General features: G+C 39.0%; 1 protein-coding gene across 2 annotated transcripts in view; it reads left to right on the forward strand.

Annotated features, from left to right (window-relative positions):
* LOC122652611 (DNA mismatch repair protein MSH7) overlaps window positions 1–21,399 on the forward strand; it is a 60,558-nt gene that overhangs the window by 7,434 nt on the left and 31,725 nt on the right. For both annotated transcript variants that reach the window (XM_043846395.1, XM_043846394.1), the window contains exons 4-13: window positions 6–61; window positions 2,216–2,282; window positions 5,065–5,160; window positions 8,382–8,513; window positions 8,611–8,644; window positions 8,739–8,786; window positions 9,673–9,863; window positions 9,956–10,082; window positions 10,186–10,463; window positions 11,807–12,001. In XM_043846395.1, the coding sequence (XP_043702330.1) occupies window positions 6–61; window positions 2,216–2,282; window positions 5,065–5,160; window positions 8,382–8,513; window positions 8,611–8,644; window positions 8,739–8,786; window positions 9,673–9,863; window positions 9,956–10,082; window positions 10,186–10,463; window positions 11,807–12,001 (1,224 nt within the window). The remainder of the gene's footprint in view (window positions 1–5; window positions 62–2,215; window positions 2,283–5,064; window positions 5,161–8,381; window positions 8,514–8,610; window positions 8,645–8,738; window positions 8,787–9,672; window positions 9,864–9,955; window positions 10,083–10,185; window positions 10,464–11,806; window positions 12,002–21,399) is intronic.

The raw sequence follows: 21,399 nt of genomic DNA on the forward strand, positions 1-21,399 counted from the left end.
GTCAGGTTGGTATTTCTGAAAGTGGAATCGATGATGCTGTTCAGAAACTTGTTGCTCGTGGGTAAGTGAACCTTGTTTATTTGACATACATTGGGGATGGTTGTTTCTTAGTTTCACGTTGCCCTGAGAAAGAATCATAGGATCGTTATTTTTCTTGCTTCAGCGAGTTGATGCAATCTCTGCTTCTCCATCCCTGTGTCTTTTTCTCTTGCTTGTCGCTCTATTTTTGGTATTTAGTTATATGATTTCATCTCTTTTTTTTTTAATCAAGTAACTAAGTTAACTTGTATTTTACTACAATCTGGTGTTTGTCTGTACAAACCTTTTTTGCATTTGCTAATTTGTTGGCTAGACTCTTCCCCCACACCCCTTACTTCATTCCCTTCTTCCCCCTATTTTGGTTAATTAAGCCACGTGAAAGGGCCTCTATGCAGATATGTGCTACCTGTGTTGGATGTTCCCCAGGTGGATAACATTTATATTTGGTATGATTTCTTAGGCCAACATGCACCCAATGTGCCCATGGCCATTATATAGTATATTTTCCCTGTTTTTTTTTGGTTTTAAATTTTCAATAACAAACGTGACTTATGATAATGTCTGATGGAGAGCATTTTTTTTAATGGGGTAAATTGGTTGCAATGGCTTTCTTCCTTGGTGTGGGTGGCTGGGTGCAATTCTATAGTATATACTTGTTTTCTTTTGAGCTTCTTGATCTTTTAGTGCTTGAAGCTTGAATCAGCATATTTGGTGGATCGCAACCTTCTACCGGCATACATTGCTTGTTTTAAAATTCTTGATCTGTGGTGCAAAAGTTGCTGCTGGACTCATGTCCTAATTACTAAGATAAGCTAGCTGTTGTATCTGGGCTTTCAAAATTTCCCTATGAGGCATTGATGTAGGACAAAACATGAAGATAAAGAGGCCAAAACACTGTTCACGTGAACAGTGCCACCGCCCCTTATTTTGCCTTGGTGGAATATTATTAGAAGATCCTGTGGGGCCCAAGACCAAAGGTCAATTTTGTCTACGTGTGGGGATTTAGAAGTTTAGTTTAGTTTCTAATTTTCTATTTAGAAAGTAGGCTTAAGTTTCTATTTTTATTAGGATTGGTTTCTAATTTTGTTCCTTGCATGTTGGCTGAACTATAAAGCCCAGTTTCTATTTTCATTAGGTTTCTATTTTCTCTTTTTCTTGAGGAGCAAGTCTTGCCCTCTATTAATTGTGAGGCTGCTGTAGCCATTCCACACGATTTATCTCAGTTATGTGAAAGTTATTTTCCTGCTGCAAGCATGGTTATTCTCAAGTTTGATTGTGAAGTTTGAAGGGCTGAAGGAGTCTTGCTGAGAGAGCTAAATCCATCTATCCCCCCAACCTTCTATGTCCTATCTTCTCCATCTTCTCTGTCTCTCCATCTATCTTTGAGTACTGCTGTGATATTGAGACTGCCCAACCATCCAGAAATCCAATCAGGTGTTGCTGCTGCTGTTGCTGGAGACATCCTTTCCTCATTGTGATTGCTGCTACTGGGTGTGCCTTCGACTGGGGCTGTTGCTGCATCTCTGTAACTCTTTTGGCAGCACCTTTTATTTTCATTCCACCCCCATAACTTCACTTCTACCCATCAGAACTTCATCAAACTTGCAGCAGAGCCCTCTCTCCATGGATCCTATACTCGATCCAAGTTTGATCACCATCATATTTCTGTGATTTGGCATGCAGAGAATTAGTTTCTATTTTGGGAGTTGCTGTCATATCTTCCAGCTGAACCATCAGAATCAATTGAAACTTTCAGCAGTGTTTCTACTCTATACAAGCATCATTCGATCCAAAGCTGGGAGAATTCCTTTGGCTGGTTTGGTTGATTTCATATACTTTCTAATTCTGCCTCTTGTTTCTATTTTGGATTTATGGGTTTATCGATCCTATTGTAGAGTGGTTCTTAACTGAACCCCTTCTATATTAGGCATTGTTTGGAGACATTCCTGACTGTCCTGGACTCCTTGTTTTCTTGGTGATGAGACCCTCAATTATGAGGAACACATGAACAAGTTCCCAGAATCTATCCAAAGGCGCCAAAATTCCTTGTAAATCATTTGAAATTTGTATAATGGCCATCTCAATCATCATATCCTTAGAGTTCACTTCTATAGATCCTATTTCTTTCTTACGAGTCTTTGATTTTGATTTTTGTATCCTTTCATATTCTGTGAAGGTATAAAGTTGGACGAATGGAACAGATAGAGACATCTGATCAAGCGAAGGCTAGGGGAGCAACTTCTGTAAGTAGTCAAGTGGCCTTGAGGCATTCAGACTCTTCCACAATAGTTATTATTGTTTGTTAGTTAACCAAAAAAGTTAAATTTTGCTAATTCCAGAGCCTGGATCATTATTGGAAACAAATGCTTCTCTAGTTCTTTGTGCCTACAGTGTTAAATTTGTGGCATGCTGTCAAAATGTGTTGTAAATTAGGCTTGCTCTAGATGAATATTCTCTTTTCTATTGGTGGATGAAAGCTGGGATTCACGTATAAGCATAGAGTGATCATAATTTGTCTTACGAAACTAATGATATTCTTAACTACTTTTTGAAAAATTGAAGCCAACTTATTGTGTAAAATAACGTTTGAAGCTTTAGAGATTCATGTCTATAAATGAAACTTGGGTTCCATCTCAAAAGTGCTCTAGGGATCACAGACAGTGCTTAAGTTGAGATGCTGGGAAAGTTATTCCTTTTTTTATTTTATTTTATCAGAAGGATAGTAGGAAAACTGAAAATTTTTTTTTGGTGTGATAATGAAGTGATTGCTACCACATGTTAAGTCAGGGAAAGAAGATATAATTTTGTATCTTCCTTCATGATGTTAACATTATGTATATAATTCTACGACGTAGTATTAGTGAAAAATTGTAAAAAACAATTCTTTTGTTTGGAAAAAATAGTAGATCTTTTAAAGTTGGCCCAATATTTTGCTTACAATTTATACTTTTAGGTAAAAAATACCTTATGTAAGCTTTTGCGACATACTGTCAAACTGGCATTGCAATCGTAACACTTTCTTTTGCATGTAAGCTTTCTTTGATGTTTGTTTATTTAGGCATTTTGAATGTTTAACGGCAAATTACAAGCAAAACTTCTGATATTTCAGCCGTTTTCATGGTATCCTTTTACTGTAAGCATTCAAACCCGTTTGTTTTGAAGGGAGTAGGGGTAATAACCTGACATTGTCGTGAGGTTGAAGGCAGGAATGGGAAAGTGCAGTAAAAATACTGTAGCATCCTACCTCACCTCATTTGGTTGGGTGTGATGAGAAAGGTTATTCTTTTTTATTGGAGGGATAAACAGGATGGGAAGGTTCGAGAATCTAGACTGAGGTGAGAGGGAGATTGAAGAGAGAGAAGCTCTGCATTCTTGTTCACGTCTAAAAGTAGAGTCTCCAACTCATGGCTCACCTGAGGGCGAAGGTTTGCATTTTCCTGCTGTTGCTGCTCCTCCATGACCATGAACCAGAGAAATTCCCAGGACCAAAAGAGGGGGGGAGAAGGGCTGTTGTTGCTGTTCAATTGGGTTAGTTTGGGTGAGAGAAAGATAGATGAATCGAAGCTACTCTAGCTGTATGGTTATCGTGTTAGGGTTTTCAGTTAAGCTATTTGAGCTTGGGTGTTCACTGTTCACAAACAACTGGGACCATATTAACAGAGTCCTTAATTTTCATCATCGATGATGACGGATCGGAGAGTCAGAGCAAGGATGGATTGTTCTCACTTTGGTCCGTCTGAGCTGTCGGTTGAGAACCCATTTCAAAATTGTTGAAATTATGCAAAAACCTAATCTCATTCATCAGATCCAAGCTCTAGAAAATCAGTTCCATCATCCCTAATTCAACCACGCCATTTGTGTAACGAATACACATCATCATCTGCAACACATAGTCCGGCTCTCGCGAGCACCGTCACGTAGGGTTTGCAGGCACTGCTGAAGTGTCTCTTGACTGAGCAACATCGAAGGAAGCAGTGCGATGAATGGCGCTTCTTCATGCAAACCGGAGTTTGGTGAAATCTTGAATTTTGGGGAGAGCAAGAGGACTTTGAGCAGTGCTAATGGTACTCTGTTCTCAACAATTCAACACAATTTGCTGCAGATGATAAGAAGAGATCTGCCACATTGAGGTGCAGTAACGAAGAGGGCATTCTCTCATTCACTTCTGGCGTAGTATTGCCTTCTTCTGGTGTTGTTAATTCAAGCTGTGGAACTGGAGATTCCGACCACTCTGACCTTGAACCTTTGGCTGTAAGGCTGAGAGTAATAGAGTCGTTGACCCTGAGAATAGCCCTCGGAAGCGAGGAAGGGAACCCAACAATGCCCGAGAGGAACCACCACGCCATGTTGAAGCTGAGAGACAATGGTGTGAGAAGCTCAACATTACGTTTCACAAATTCTAACAGCTTCCATGGCGGTCTCAGGCACTGTAGTTCGCTGGCATTTGTCGAACACAATGAGCTCCAACGCAGAGATCAAGATTGTGTAGCCAGCGAGAGAAGAAGAGAACCAGATGACTGTAACCACTTTCCCTCACCTATCCCTCAAGAGTTCTACCAAATCGGTGGGACCCTGAAGAGAGGTGGGGTGGAGAAAACACAATCCCGAATCTCCCGACAGGGATTTTCTTGAAAAATGTGAAATCCCACCCTGGACATCCAAACGGAATTGTTTTACCTCAACCATGGGATAGTTGTCGGGAAATCCCACCCCCTACTAGACCCCCGCTTAACAAACGGGGCTCCAGAATTGGCGATAATAGGTTTGCCAAGGGTTGATAGTGGATCTTATCGTGTTATGTAAGCAACATTTATTTCCCTTCAATTTTTGTCTATATAGCTTTTTCTTATCATTATATTGAGTTTTATCAGTAGTTCTATTTTTATTTTTTAGTATCAAAGCCTAACAAAAAATGTATAGAAGTATTTTGAACGGAAATTTAGTTAACTAACTGATTTTTCTTTTGGTTGTTTGACTGGTGTTATTTCAAGTGCCCTGTTTTGATTAGTGATAATTGATTTTCAGGTGATCCAAAGGAAATTAGTAAATGTTATTACTCCATCGACAACAATTGATGGCAACATTGGGCCTGATGCTGTCCATCTTCTTGCTCTAAAAGAGGTTCGCAGATTTGTTTGTTGATGGCATTCTTCTGAATACATACACCAATTCTGTCTCTGTGAAAGGTTGCTAATTTGGTTTGCATTAGTTGTATATATTTCATCCCCCAACACCCACTCTTTTTGCGTGGGAGGTTGGGTTGTTGTCATTTGGATATTAATATCATGGATATTTGTATGAGTGTATCTGCTGGAGATTGTGCTTGATGGTCTCCTCGCTCTTTTGGGCTTGGATTTTCTTCTTTATTAACTCCATCATTGGTGATTCCCTTGCCTTTAAGGTTTTGTCCAACTATTTGTTACTTCTGGTGTGTTTTAATTGGCTTTGGTGCTATGACATGTTAAGAAGGTGAGTGGTGTAAGGTTTCTGGCTTCTTGGCAGGCATGTCCCCTTGTATTGCCTTTTTGCAGTTTGTAACTTGAGAGAAAACCAAGTCCAGTCAACCAAAACAATATGCAGGAAATAACACAGAAAGAGAGAAGAAGAAGAAGAAGAGGTAATTCTAATGCTGGCTATAGGCTCAAAGAGGTAATTCTATCGCTGGTAGGATCTATTTATATTAGTAAACAGAGTTACAAAAAAAACATAAAAAGGAAGTCAACTCAAACTAGGAAACTACCTAGAAAACAAAAGAACTTAAACACTACCAAGGACTATCTCACAATGGAAACAACTCGCTATCATGAGTTACATAATACTCTTATCGCTGGACATAGGAATGGGTCCAATGGGGTACACACGACAACTATAGGACCAACTACAAATATTTTAACACTCCCCCTCAAAGGTGGAGCATACAAATCACCCATGCCCAGCTTGAACAAACACTTCCGGAATGCAGGACCAAAGAGGGACTTAGTAAATAAATCAGCCAACTGATCACCAGACGAAACGAACGGATTAACAATCAGCTTTTTCAGAACAGCATCCAGCAACACCAGACCCATCTTTGTATTTATTTGATGCATGGATTACAAAATTAGGAAGTATCTAGAAATCTTACAAGGAAATAATTGAGACTTGATCCCTAAGGAATAGAATCCTAACTTAGTCTAGACCAACTAAAAGGAAACAAATGACCTAAATAAAAATAGAAACTAAATCTAAAATAAGGACAAAAATAGAAAATAGACTATGCCTATTCCACACAAACTGCCTTGGGCCCCACAGAATCTTCTAGAAGCATTCCCCACACAAGGCAAATATGGGCTGTGACACTGTTCACATGAACTGTACCGTGAAGCGTGTTCTGGTCTTTAATTCAATCTCCACCAGCTGTCTTGGGGTCCACTCGAGATCTGAAAATACTCCTTCACCTGCTGGCTCGATGTGGCAGAGTATGGACCAAGAAATGGCAAAATTTGAATGGGAATTAATGGGCAGCATTCGATCTGTGAGATGGACCAAAGATTGGCCTACTTGATAGCCCAATCGATGGGCTTGGACTGCATCACAATCTATGGATTGAAACAGTCCCCAAGAGCCTGGTTCGACAAGTTCAATTCTATTGTTACTCATTGTGGGTTCTCTCAATGTTACTCTAACCATTCTGTGTTTGTACGGCGTAAGGGCTCCAAGGTGGTTGTGTTAGTTGTCTATGTAGATGACATTATTATATCTGGGGATGATGTATCCGTGATTGCAGTGGTGAAGTCTTACGTATATCAGCATTTTCAGATGAAAGACTTAGGTGCCCTCCGGTGTTTTCTTGGCATTGAACTTTTACGGAGTAAAAAAAGGATTAGTCTATCACAAAGAAAACACTTGTCAGACCACTTGTCTGAAACTGGTATGCTTGTGTCCAAGCATGTTGATACTCTGTGGATCCACATAAGAAGTTTGGCACTAGTGATGGCGAAGACTGTGAAGATAAGCGCCAATATATGTGACTGGTAGGGAAGCTTATTTATCTAACAATTACTAGACCGATATATCCTTCGTTGTTGGTGTTATTAGTCAATTTATGGGGTCACGAAAGAAAGTTCAATGGGAGGTAGACTGTCGTATCTTGAAGTATCTAAAGGGGGCCCTAGGGAAGGGGTTCATTTATCGTCCTCATCAGAATGTTGATCTAGTAGGTTTTCTAGATACTGACTTGGTTGGTGCTGATGGTGATCGACGATTTACCATAGGATATTGTACTTTTGTTGGTGGAAACTAGTCACTTGGAGAAGCGAAAAGCAAACAACTGTGGTTAGTGTTAGTGCTGAGGCTGAGTATCGTGCTATGGCTCATACTATAGCCGAGTTGATGTGGTTGCAATCATTACTTCAAGAGATGGGTTTTCCAGTCTCTCCACTGATGAAGATGTTTTATGATAACCAAACTGCTATCTTCATTGTCAGCAATCCAATGTTTCTTGAAAGAACCAAGCAAATTGAGGTTGATTGCCATTTTGTGAGGAACACTGTTATGAAAGGCTGATTGTTATTTCTTATGTTTCTTTTGCTGATCAACTTGGTGGTGTCTTTACCAAACCTCTTTTTGGTCCTGCTTTCGGGAAAGGCTGTTCCAAGTTGGGAATGGGTGACTTTTATGCCCCAGCTTGAGGGGAATGTTAATGGTTGCACTATGCATACCATGGGGGTACAATTGTGTACCACAATAGGAGAACTGTCCCTATAGTGGTTGGTTAGTTGCTTAGATATCTCTTTAATTCTTTCCTAATTAGATTAGATCTCTTCTTTCTATTTTAGCTAGGTATCTTCTATTGTACCTTCTATAGGATTCCTTTCCCTTCTCTTGTAATAGCTCTATGTAAATATACGGTTGAGGGAGACTGTTAGAGATACCGATTGCTAATCTCTCTCTCTCTCTCTATCTTGCGTGGTTACTGGTTATTAATTTCTGATATTGTCACAGGGCTTAACCATAGCGTCAATCCCTACGCTGTTGGCCTTATTCTTAGGCTTAACACTGCCCTATTGCTGCTGTTAAAGAGGGGTTTTACTTGCTGTAATCCAGTACATTCAATCCTATTGTTGGGTTGGAAGTCTTGCTTGCTGTTTAGTGGACTTGCTTTTGTAGTGTTTTGTTAATAAAGCTTGTCTCATAATGGAAAGTATTTGTCAATGTCTCCATTTTGATTCATTAGCTGTTGCCTGTTAGTGAAGAAATTTTGTGCCTTTTATACCCCAAATTCATTTTCTTTTTCCAAGTAGCACTAAGGGTTATTGATAGATTTTTTTAATCAACTTTAATGCATTGTATTCTGTGTTTAGGGGGATGGTGGGTTTGAGAATGGTTCAACGGTATATGGATTTGCATTTGCTGACTGTGCTGCTTTAAAATTTTGGGTTGGTTCCATATGCGATGACGGTTCCTGTGCCGCTTTAGGAGCTTTGTTGATGCAAGTAAGTTCTAGCCTTCTGTTTGGCTGTTTGAAAGTTGTAAAATGTGCAGTATATCATGAGTGTTATGATAATAAGATCTCTCTTTTTTTTCTTTCAGGTTTCCCCAAAGGAAGTTATATATGAAAGTAGAGGTAAAGCTTTCTCTATTTCCTTATGGGTGGATTTTTTTTTTTCCGGAAGTGTCCCTGCAACTTTGTCTTCATGACTGTTTTTTTGTTATTGCAGGGCTTTCTAAGGAAGCTCACAAAGCACTCAAAAAGTACTCTTCAGCAGGTGGTAATTCAAATGAATCTTTCGGTCTCTTCAAGGTGTTTGGTGTAACGTATTTGTCATAGTAATTCTAAGTCAAGAAATGACGTGCTTAACGGAATATATTCTCTCAGTCTTTATGTTTCATCACTATCAAAAATCTCTCTTGGAAGACCTTACATATAACCTTTTCTGTGGTTCTCCCTCACTCTGTCAATTAATTCATCCTCAATCATAAAAAAATCATAAAAAAGGAGCATATAGATGAATAAAGTTAGTTATACACCAAAACATTGGTCTAAAACCTCTTAGACATGGCTAAATTCATTTATCCACTAGAGCAGGGGGAATGTTGCAGAATCTTCAGTCATTTGAGATTTTGAGTTATCAGGATAAACTTACTGCTTATGATTACTTGAGGCACCATTTTGAGCTCAGATTGAGTTGTAATTGACATTACAGAGATGGTAGGGATTTTTTTTCATTGATCAAATATCAAATTCAAGTGTTTAGGGATTTCTCGGTATTCATGCCATTGTCTTTCTCATGATTTGGGACTTTTGATAATTTTCATTTCATTCACTTAGCTGGCATGAGAGCTGGCGTACACATGCACACCCACACAACCATATTGGGATGGTCATGCATGTACATCAGTTTGAGGTTGACTTCACTTAATGATTGCTGCATGTTTCCACTCCTTGAAGTATTTGATGACAATGTTCAAGAATTCATTTAAAATTATGGCCAAAGGTTATATGCACGGCCGTGCGCTGAAGACAACCATGGGTCGAAATGACCAAAACCCTCCCCCCCCCCCCCCTTTGAAGAATTGTGGATGGGGTGTGGTGCCGTGCATGAATCCCCTCACTTAAAATTATAATGTCTTCGAGTTTCGACTTTCCCACAGGTTCCACTATGTCACAATCATTGTCAGTCGCGGGTTTTATGGATGCATCTGAAGTTAGAAAACTGATTCACTCCAAAGGATACTTTAGAGGGTCTTCTAATCCCTGGGAATATGTACTTGATGGTGTAAGACACCATGATCTCGTTGTTTGTACCCTCGGTGGACTCATTAGTCATTTATCTAGGTTGATGGTAAGCTTATTTTTGCCATTCTTTGATTGAGAACATGGTTGTAGTTGCTGTTTATTAAGAATATAATACTGACCCTTTCCAGTTTATAACAGTTAGATGATGCTTTACACAATGGAGATATTCTACCTTACCAAGTCTATAGAGGTTGTCTTAGATTGGATGGTCAGACACTTGTAAATCTTGAGATTTTTAGCAATAATGCTGACGGTAGTTCATCAGGTAAGTGTAAACAAATCCAGTTTGAGAGGCTGACTTGCCTTTCCATGAGCAAATAAGGGCTTATTTATTTACTTTTAACAAGGTTTATGTTGCTTGATTTCAGGTACATTATACAAATATCTTGATAGTTGTATTACATCATCTGGTAAGCGGCTTTTAAGAAGCTGGATCTGTCATCCACTAAAGGAGGTTCAGGAAATCAATGATAGGCTTAATGTGGTCGAGGAATTGATGAAAAATTCTGAAATAACATCAATTATGGCTCAATATCTGCGCAAGCTTCCTGACTTAGAAAGGCTATTTGGACGGGTTAAAGCTACTGTTAGGTCATCAGCTTCACTTTCATTTCCCATGATTGGGAAAAAAATATTGAAACAGCGAGTATGTCTTTTTCATATTTTTGCATGGATTAGTCTTTTTCATTTGTGATTGTTGCTATATTGATGCACCTGTCTCTAATTTCTGCCATAGTTTTCATATCCAGATTGAATGCCAAATTTGAAAGAGTGTGGTAACCATATAAAAAACCATGGGGGTTGAGTCGGTTTAACCCAGTTTGGCTAGCTGGTCCACTCTGTTTCTTAGAGCTCTCCCTTCTGGAATATTCTTGTTAAATTCTTCTTGCTTTCTTGCTCCATGCCATTCTGCAATTCTTTTTTGTAATTGGTTTTTACTTTGGTAGATAAAAAGTTCATGTCTTTCCTAACTTTATTTTCAATATTCTGATAAAAAAGGGGTAGTTTCTAACTTTCTATTTAATAGTCTAGTGAATAAATGTATTCACATGGTTGTCTAAATCTTAGATTCTTGGGATTCAACTCAGGTCTGATTTTAAGTTTCCTAAACACATTCAGAAGGAGATAAGGTTGAGACTTTGGTCTCTTGTTTGGCCTTATTGTCGTGTGATTCCTCTTGCAAGGTTTGATCTTGCATGTCCAGGCTGTAATATCTGTAATGCACCAAGTAATTTGCACACTGCGAGTAAATATTCCTTGGATAAATTAATCAATGCTGCTTATGTATTAAAGATGGGATTTTCTTATTGACACCCTCTAAGGTGGTAATAAATTTGTAACCTTACTTTTTTGCCTCTTTTTTTATTCCCAAAAGTTATTTAATGCAGGGGAACAAAAGAGGTTTTTTGAAAAATTGAAAGTCATTTAATGCATGTCCTATGTTAAATGACAGATTTACTCTCATTGAAAAAACTGCATTAAAAACTTTCGGGAATGAGACAAGGGGCAATTGAATGAAGGTGTCAAATTCTAAATACACCTATAGAGGTGTCATTCAGACGTCCCCCTCAAAAAAAGAATAAAAGAAATTAATGCTTGTTTACCTGTTTCCTATGTGCTGCATATTTTAAATCGCTATCAATATCTAATGCACATCATCTTCTCTCTTTTAGGTTAAAAAAATTTCTTTTATTGCGTTAATTGAGATGTATACCGTTTTAGAATTTACTACTCCAGTCATGTGGTTTGATTTTGTTGTATTACCTTTTCTTTTATTCAAGTGGCTTCATGTATTGCTTGGAAGCTGAATGGGGGTGCCTTGCCAAGTTGCCATTACTGTAAACTCAAATATTTCAAGGTTTTGAACATTAAACTACTTTAACAAAGATAACTGGTTCTTATTTTATATTTATTAATTAAAAAGTGGAACTATTCGACTGCCTCTTTTATTTTAATTTTTTAATATATATTACCTTTGGTGTCATACAGGTGAAGGCATTTGGATCTCTTATTAAAGGACTTCGAATTGGAATGGACTTGTTAAACATTTTCAACAAAGAAAAGCATGGATTTCCATCATTATCAAAAATGTTGGACCTTCCATTATTATGTGGTGTTAATGATCTTGACGAACTTCTTACCCAATTAGAAGCAGCTGTAGATAACGACTTCCCAAAATACCAGGTATGATTTCATGGACACGGGCACAATACTTTGGCATCTCTTGTATGCATCGCAAAATAGGTTTGGTTAAACTTTGTTTTTGAGCACTCTCTTTTTTCTAGTACATAGAAGAATCCTTGATCTCTGTAAACGGCATCAGCAAGTTCTCTGTAAGTGTAACCATAGCTGGAAGAAGAAATACAATCCTGTTTATATCTGTGTCTATGTGAGTTCAGATCTCTAACTTCATTGCTTGGAATCAGGTTGACTTGCTTATTACCTCTTTTGACCCTGACGGTAGGTCTTCCATAGATTGCCTTATGGTTCTGAAATCCTCGGGGTATTTTCTCTTAACCTCCAAGCAAATGTTTGTTGGACTTTGAAGATTTCTTGCAAGTCCTTCCTCCACCCCACCGAAGATATAAAGTATCGGTATCGGGTGCGTATCGGAAGGGTGATTTTAAGAGAAGTATCGTAGCGTATTGGAGATACGTATGGAAATGGTCAAGATACACATGAAAATATACTTTTCGGAGTGAAAAACAATATAAATAAGCAATATATAACAGTTATCTTGCATAAACACTAAAATGTAGAACAACCTTTAATGAGACAAGAGACTTACATCGATTTGAGTACAAATCCTTGTAAATGATCAAGTTTGATGCATCAACTAACTTAGTTTTACCTAAATCTATCGATTTATAACGATTAATAGGATTAAAAACCATGATTTAAACACAATGATCAAGTTTTTCTGAAACCTACATTTTTCTGTGAAATCTCCTTTAATCTTTGATCTCAAAAACAAAATCATAGTCTAATAGTTACATGGGCCTTTAATGGCCGTGTCGACGTGTATCGGTTGGTATCGATTGTATCGAGCCATATCGATCTGTATCGGTTAATACATACCGATACCAGCGATATGTATCGATACTCTCACAGAACCCTTTAACAACATCACTTGATTGAAGAAGCCATTAGCACTAGATCTGCAGACTCTCTTTTATCAAGAATTGAAAAAAAAAAGATCCTGTTCTTTGATAAGGAACTACATTCTCATCTTCCAAGCATCTACGTTTAAAGGTTCAATCTTGCGATGCTTGACAATCGTATGTGTTTTAAGTAGATATGGTTTTATTATTTTGTCACTTTTGTGGATGATCACTCACACATGATATGGTTGTATTTATTGAAGGATCGTTTTGAGTTCTTGTCAATGTTTAACAATTTTTTAATGAAATAAACACTCAATTTATGTTTGAAAGTGTTTCGTTCTGATAATGCTCTTTAGCATTCCCAAACCGAAATATCATCTTTTTGTTTTGAGCATAGAGTGTTATATCAACTAGTTGTACTTATTCTCTTCAGCAAAATGATGTTGTTGAATGGAAGAATAGGCACTTACTGGAAGTTGCTAGATCTTTGATGATAGATATGAAATCAAAAAAACTATTGGGGGAGATGTCGTGTTAATTGTTTGTTTTCTTATAAATCATATGCCTTCCAGTGTTCTTCAAAAACAGTCTCCTTTTTCAGTAAAGTTTCCAATATTGTTATTATTTTCTTTTCCTCCACCTCCATGGGTGTTTGGCTATACTTGTTTTGTTCATAATCTACAGCCTAATATTGATAAAATATCTCCTTTGTTCCAGAAAATGTGTTTTTTCTTGGATATTCTCGTACCCAAAAGGGTTACTGATGCTATGGCACCTATCTCTGATCAACAATTTGTAAGCACTGATGTTACCTTTGTTGAGATCACACCTTATTTTTCTAGTGAAGGAAAAGTGTTGGAAAATGACTCCTCTATTCCCTCTATTGTGTGTCTGCCTCTCCTAGTATGAATTCCTCTTGCAGATGCTCCTTGTCCACCTCATTCTTCACCTCTATAAGTATACCAACGATGCTCCAAAGCATTAGGTATTGCCTCGGTATCTCCCTCTGCTTACCTTTTTTGCATATGGAGATTCGCCACATCCTTGTTTAGTTTTTGGTCTTCCTATTGCTCTCAGAAAAGGTAAACGGTCTTGTTCTCTACAAACTCAAGTTTCTTATCCGATTGCTAAATATCTATTAGTTTCTCGTCTTCCCACTTATCTTCGTACTTTTGCAATGTCATTGTTTGCATACACTGTTCCCAATACTTTTCGGTAAGCTCTGGCTCATCTTGGGTGGAAGATGGCTATGGATGTAGAGATGGATGCTCTTTGTAGTTGTCAGTCATGGTCTCTAGTTGACTTGCCTCTATGCAAGGATCTTGTTAAGTGTCTCTGGGAGTATGCCATCAAGTATCTTCCTGATGGCTCTATTGAGAATAGAACTAAAACTCGGAACTCAACCCCAACTCGACCCCTTAGAAAACCGAGTTGACTCGAGATATCTCGAGATCTCGGTCGAGTTGGCGCATTTCCAACTCGAAACTTGGTTTTGGTGGGTTTTAGACCTAGTTTGGGTCTGAAACTTGGTACTCAGCCTATTTTAGGCCATTTAAACACAATGGCACTATCAAATTTTGCAAAAACAAAGTCCAAATATGAGTTTCACTTCGGACCCTAGGTTGGTAGGCGATGACGTACTAAAATACCCTACTCTACACATAATTTAGTAATAGAAAGCAATCAAAACATTCAATTAATGTAAAACAACTTAAACAAGCATTAGAAATGTTAAATTGTACATGACATGAATCTGTTTAACAATGTTACATTACTTAAAATGTGATTGTTTAATGAATTCAGTCCCAAAACTATCCACATAGAATTCCCATGTCATAGTGTTGCTGTAGTGTTGCACATAGTTTGCCACATCATTCATATAAATGTTGTCATCAACATATGCCGATTCCCTTATCCTAGGGTACATGGGAGGTGGTTGCCATGAGGCATGAGATCTATTGCTACTGTCATATTGAGGCATGTATGGGTGTGGCTTGTTTGGGACTGGGAATATGAGCCCAAAACCTGACCCAGTGCTTTGATTGTCAAACTCAAGTGCTGATTGCCCAAACTGACCATAGCCATTATATTCAGAACCGGTGCTCTCTTGACCATAATCATAGTCATGATGAGGCTGAGATGAATGCCACGACTGACGCTCACTAGTAGTATCTATACTCATGCTTCAAAACTTGCAAGCATGGTCTGCATACTCATGTCATCATCCTGAGCCTGTGAATGATTGTAACCTTTCTTTCTCTTGTACATAGCGGGGGCACCATGGTCTCAATCTTGTGTGGCATGCGTAAACTGAGATTCACCTGTGTAACTTATAGGATCCGCCTGCGTTCCCACCTCATACTGTTACTGCTTGCGCATCCCCTCATGACAATCATCATAATAACCACCACTCAGCATGCCACTACCACCACCGCCACCACCAGGATCACCACCATCACTATTACCACCACCATCATCACCATCACCACCACCATCATCATCATCATCATCATCATCATCATCATCATCACCACCACTTCCTGTTGCAGCCTAAAAAGGTCTCGGTGACTCAAAATTGTTTACCTTCGAAAATGCTTCAAATTTGAGATGAATCCTTCAATTGTGTAGCTGAATCAACTCTCCGACAGGTTGTATGTTGAAATCTGGAGGTAAAATGAGCTCACAGCTTTCACAGGGGAAGAAAAGAGGTTCTGGACAGAACTCGATCGAGATATCTAGAGTTCTGTCGAGTTACGATACATTTAAAGGATAAGATGGGTTGAGATATGGGTTGACCCAAGATCTTGGGTCGAGATCTCGTCTGAGATATTTCACTTTTAGAACTCGTTTTAAGTTTCGTCTCGACCCCTTGGAAAACCAAGATCTTGGTCGAGATCTCGCGAGTTATAGTTCTATGCTATTGAGAGGCTTAAATCCCGTTTGGTGGCTAATGGTTACACTCAAACTTCTGGAGTGGACTATTTTGAAACCTTTTCGCCTGTTGCCTGCCTTAACTCTATCCGAGTTTTAATTTCTTTGGTTGTGAATCTTGATTGGCTGTTGTTTCAACTTGAAATTAAAATGCATTTTGTATGGACATTTACTTAAGGAAGTGTATATGGAGCAACCTCCTGGACATGTTGCTCACGGAGAGAATGCACAGAAAGTGTGTAGGCCGCACAAGGCCATTTATGGGCTGAAACAGTCTCCTAGAGCATGGTGTGATAAGTTTAGCAAGGTTGTGATTGGTTGTGGTTTTTTACAATGCTATTCTAATCACATTGTGTTTTTTGTCGTCGCGATTCCAGGGTGGTTGTGCTAGTATTAAACATGTTAAGTTTTATTTTAAACATTTCTAGATGAAAGAATTGGGGGTTCTAAAGTATTTTTTGGGTATTGAAGTGCTTCACAACAAGCGTGGGGTTCGCTTATCTTAGAGGAAATATGTTCTTGATCTTCTGTTTGAGACTGGTATGTTGGGTTGCAAACTTGTTGATACTCCTATGCAAGGTTCGAGAACTCGGGTCTCGGTGGCATCTTGGCCAGGCCAGAAACCGAGTCGAGCCGAGATCTCGGCGAGTTGATGCATTTTTTTTTTTTGGGACTCGGACCCCCAACTCGGTGGGTTGTACACATATTTTGGGTCTGAAACTTGGTATCCAGCCTATTTCAGGCCATTTAAACACAATGGCATGCCCAGATTTGCCAAAAAACAAGTCCAAATATGAGTTTCACTTTGGACCATAGGTTGGTAGGTGACGAGTCGTACTAAAACAACATAATCTATATATAATTTAGTAAAACATAGCAAATTAGCAATCAAAACATTCTAATTAGCACACATCAATCAAAACATTCAAATAAAATGTACATTACATCAATGTTCACTTAATTTGTTACATAAAATGAGATTGAACAAGAAATTCATCCCTATATCGATCCACATAGAATTCCCATGTCATGGAATTGCTATAGTGTTGCAAATAGTGTGACTGACTTCCATATAAGTCTTCGATCAACATATACCAATCTCCCAATCTTAGGGTACATGGGAGGTTGTTGGTATGAGGTGTAAGATCCATCTACTCTTGTCATATTGAGTTTGAGGCATGTATGATGGTTTGGGACTAGGAATGTATACCCAACACGACTACTGAGCTTATTGTCATACTCACTTCTTGTTCGCCACATCGACCATAGGCACTATAATCGAACCGGTGCTCTGCTGGCCATAGTCATAGCCATGATGATCTTGAAATGATTGCCGAGTGATGCTCACTAGTAGTATCTATACTCTTGCTTCGAAACTTGTAAGCATGGTGTTCATCATCGCCGTTGTCCTCCTCCGAGCATATGACTGATGTGAGTGTTTGTGACCCTTCTTTCTGTTGTATGTTTTAGGGTAGCCACCATGGTCTTGATCTTGAGTGGCATGCGTAAGCTGAGAGTCACCGTGAAACGCACAGGTCCTCCGCGCTCCAACTTTCGTCAGACGCTCGCGCATCCCCTCACGACGATCATCATAATAACCGCCACTCCGCATGCCACTAGCAGCAGCAGCTTCACCACCATCACCATCACTAGCATCACCAGTGTCACCACCACCACCACCATCATCATCAGCAGGACTTCCTACAGCAGGCTCAAAAGGTTTCGGTGACTCTGCATGTGCACGCCCCTCTTGCGTCGGCATATATTCATCAACATCAGTGCCAGTTACAGACGCAATGGTGGGGTCGGGCCTACCCCCAGATTGATCCACATCAGGTGTACCACGATCCCTCACCCATTGGAATAGGGGATCCTCATCGTCATCAGAGTCCTCTTGAAAAATGTTGGACAGTTCAATGGGTTCTTTATCATTGGCCTCAATTCCTTCACGTATGTGCCTCATCCTTAATCTCATATTCAGAGGCACATACACAAGCTGCTCCGTCGTTCGCTACCCAACCTATTCCGCCTCTTTGAATGTATCAATGAGAATGTACTCATTGCGCTCACATCCGAAGGATGAACAAGTTTTGAGAGCACTCTCACCGCTACCTTCCTCGGTTGGGTGAACTTGTACCATAAAGCACCCACCACATCGTGCATTACAAATATAGAATAGTATGAATATGTACATTCTAAAGAGATAAAATTATAATTCATAAATGTAATATCATGCCACCTACCAGGGTCTGACTTTTGTCTACCCTCCACTGCAGCTAGTCGACCGAAACTTGCTGAGGCCTCTCTGAAGTATTTGATCTATTTTCAATATGAGGCATTAGTATTTCCTATTTAGTAATTACATTCATAAAACCAAAGTGCCAAAGTCCCATACTCTCACCTCATCGTTGCAAGCAGCTTGTGTCTTTGGATGGGGCTCCAACTTCTGAGTAACAGTTTGAACTGCCTCTAACAATTCTATGTCTAGCCCAAGATCATGGGAGTAGTGATACTTTGGATTCAACATATATTAAAACCACATGAATCTAACAAGGATTACAAAAATTTTTTTTGGAAAAAATGGATTTGGGGAAGAAATAGAAAACACCTTTGAAATCTTGCAAATAGGTGATGATGTTCCAAATTGGCACTTGAATCTTCACTTTGGCACTTCAATCTAACTCCAAACAGTGCATTCCATCCAACAATCGAAAGAAAGAAGAAGAAATTTGAAGGAGAGGTGTTTTTCCCCTTGGTTTAGAGCCTAAGAACTTCTGTTCCTGCTCTCTCTTATGTTGGAAATGGGTTTTTGGGTGAAAATTGGGCTGAATACAAGTAAATAGCACCTTTGGGCCCAACCGAGATATCGCCGAGATCTCGGTCGAGAAAGTGCACTTTTGAGTACCGACTAGGAACTCGACTCGGTTTTGCCCAAAACCGAGAAACTCGGCGAGATCTCGCCAGCGCGAGTTCTCGAACCTTGCTCCTATGAACCCCCATGTCAAACTTGGAGCTTGTGATGGTGCAGACTTTGCAAATAAACAATAGTACCGACAGGTGGTTGGTAAACTTATTTATTTGATTGTTACTAGGCTTGATATATCCTTTACTACTGGTGTTATTAGTCAGTTCATAGAAACTCCTAAAAAATTCTTTGGGAGGCAGCATGCCGAAACTTGCAGTATCTCAAAGGTACTCTGGGGTGAGGTCTTATCTATCGTTGTCATGGTCACACAGATGTTGATGGCTTTTCTGATGCTGATTGGGCAGGTGCTGATGGTGATCGTAGGTCAACTACGGGGTATTGTACTTTTGTTGGAGGTAATCTCGTTACTTGGAGAACAAGGTTTAAGATCTCTGTGCCAACATTGGTTTCGACCAGTCAGAACCGAGATTTCCTAGGTTTCGACCATATCTCGGTTGAAACCTAGTACTTTCTCCAAGCAAACTCCAAACCTTGGTTTCGAGGTCCAGAAATAGTTTTTTTTGCTTGGACTCTTGTTGTGCTCCCTATTTTTGACATTTTGAACTCAATCCATGCATTAGTTTCACATAGAGAACACTCAATATAATACTTATGGTTTTGACCCAAGTTTGATAATGCATATTGGTTTTGGACATGGTATCGAATAAGGTTTGATTGGGACATAATTCCTTTGATATAAATCAGATTTAAGCTATCTTGGATTTGTAGGAAAGCCCTTTCTGCCTGCTGAAATTGATGTGAATATTTTACTGCTCTTTTTGGTTTTTAGTAATGTTTTATCATATTAAGATTTATGAAATTTTTAGATTTGAGAAAAAACCCAACATTTAAAAGTTGAAAATTGCACCTATCATCGGAAATCCTATTTTTGTTCTTGAACTTGGGGGTTGACTTTTTATCCTTTTAGAATTTAAATTTTTAACTATTTTTATTGGATTCAAATAGGGGGTGTTTGCTTATTTATGAATAATATCTTAAGTAAAAAAATCATTTGCGTAACTGATATTTATAATTTCGATGAAGATAAGTGAATTTATATTGGTGTTCAGGTCGAAACTTGCAAAATTATTGAAATTTGGTTAAAACTGTGTCGAAACCATGCGAAACCTGGTGTAATTTAAATTCGACCCTTAACTCGTCTCGGTAGCCTGCAAAGCCGAGACAACTCGCTGTTTCGACTGAGTTCTTCCATGTTGGAGAAGCAAGAAGCAACTTACAAAGGCTCAATCTAGTGCCAAGACAGAGTATTGAGCTATGGTTTACACTGCAGCTGAGCTGATGTGGTTGAAATCTTTATTTCAAGAGCTTGGCTTTCCTGTTAACAAGCCTATGGATATGTATTGCGAGAACAAGCTGTCATTTATATTGCTAGTAATCCGGTCTTTCATGAGCGGGCGAAGCATATTGATTTTTTTTTTTGGGTGAATAAAAAATTCATTACCAAAGACCCCACAAAGGGGGAGAAAGAGGATCTACAGAAGCAATTACAAGAGAAACAAAACAAGACGAAGCCACACCCAACCATCAAGAGGGAGGGACAGAGGGTTGTAGCAAGGACAAGGACAAACCCCAGAAGACAACAATGAGCTTGTTCCTTGGGGAGTCATAAACATTACGATGGGGTAATATATGGAGCTTAAAGCTAACTTCAAAGTAGATGACTTTCCAAATCTTGTCAAAGGAACGGGAGTTGGAGGTCCATCATATGGAGTTTAGAGCTAATTTCAAAGCATATTGAGGTTGATTGCCATTTTGTGAGAGATGCTATTATGAGAAAGGTGATTTCAACTCACTTTGTCAATTCTAATGATCTACTGAGTGATCTCTTCACTAAAGCCTTATTTTGTAATGCCTTTGTTAATGGTTGTTCCAAGCTGGGTTTGGGTGATGTTTACGATCCAGCTTGAGGGGGAGTGTTGAGAAGTGAGTAGTAATATTGTCATGATATTGTGTCAGTGCTGTTTAGTGTTAACCGTAAGAGTTATGGAGAGTAAGTCTTAGTCTTATGTTTTGATAAGATAAGTAGGGACAGTAATGATAATATACTGTACTTTTTTTTTTTTAATATATAATGGAATCACTACGCATGGTTTGGGTGTTCTCTCCAAACCATGAGGTCTTCTCTCCCTCTTTCTCTTCTTCTCTCTCTTCTCACTTTATTCCCTCGTGTGGCTGCTGTATCTTTTAGACTCTGATATTGTCAGTTGTCACAGTTACATGAGGAGGTTGACTTCAACCTTTCGACAAAGGCATTTAGCAGTAACCTGAATCTCTTCCAGGTGAGAGAACTCTCTTAAGCAGTGATGGATCAATCTGAAATTTTAGGGTATGATTCCCAACTCATAACCCTATTGAGTGCACCTAACCATTGATTTAATAAATAACTAACAAAACCAAGAAATTCCTGGAAATACAGCAGGACAGCAAGAACAGGTTCAGCAATGATTTCCAATTTGGTTCTTACAGCAGGATTAGTTCAGTGGTTAAGGACTTAAGGTTTGGGTCATCTAGAGCACATAGTCCGAAATCTCGCGAGATCTCGCCGAGATTCTCGGTTTTTG

Source organism: Telopea speciosissima, chromosome 2 (genome assembly GCF_018873765.1).
Source record: "Telopea speciosissima isolate NSW1024214 ecotype Mountain lineage chromosome 2, Tspe_v1, whole genome shotgun sequence".
NCBI classification, from domain to species: domain Eukaryota; kingdom Viridiplantae; phylum Streptophyta; class Magnoliopsida; order Proteales; family Proteaceae; genus Telopea; species Telopea speciosissima.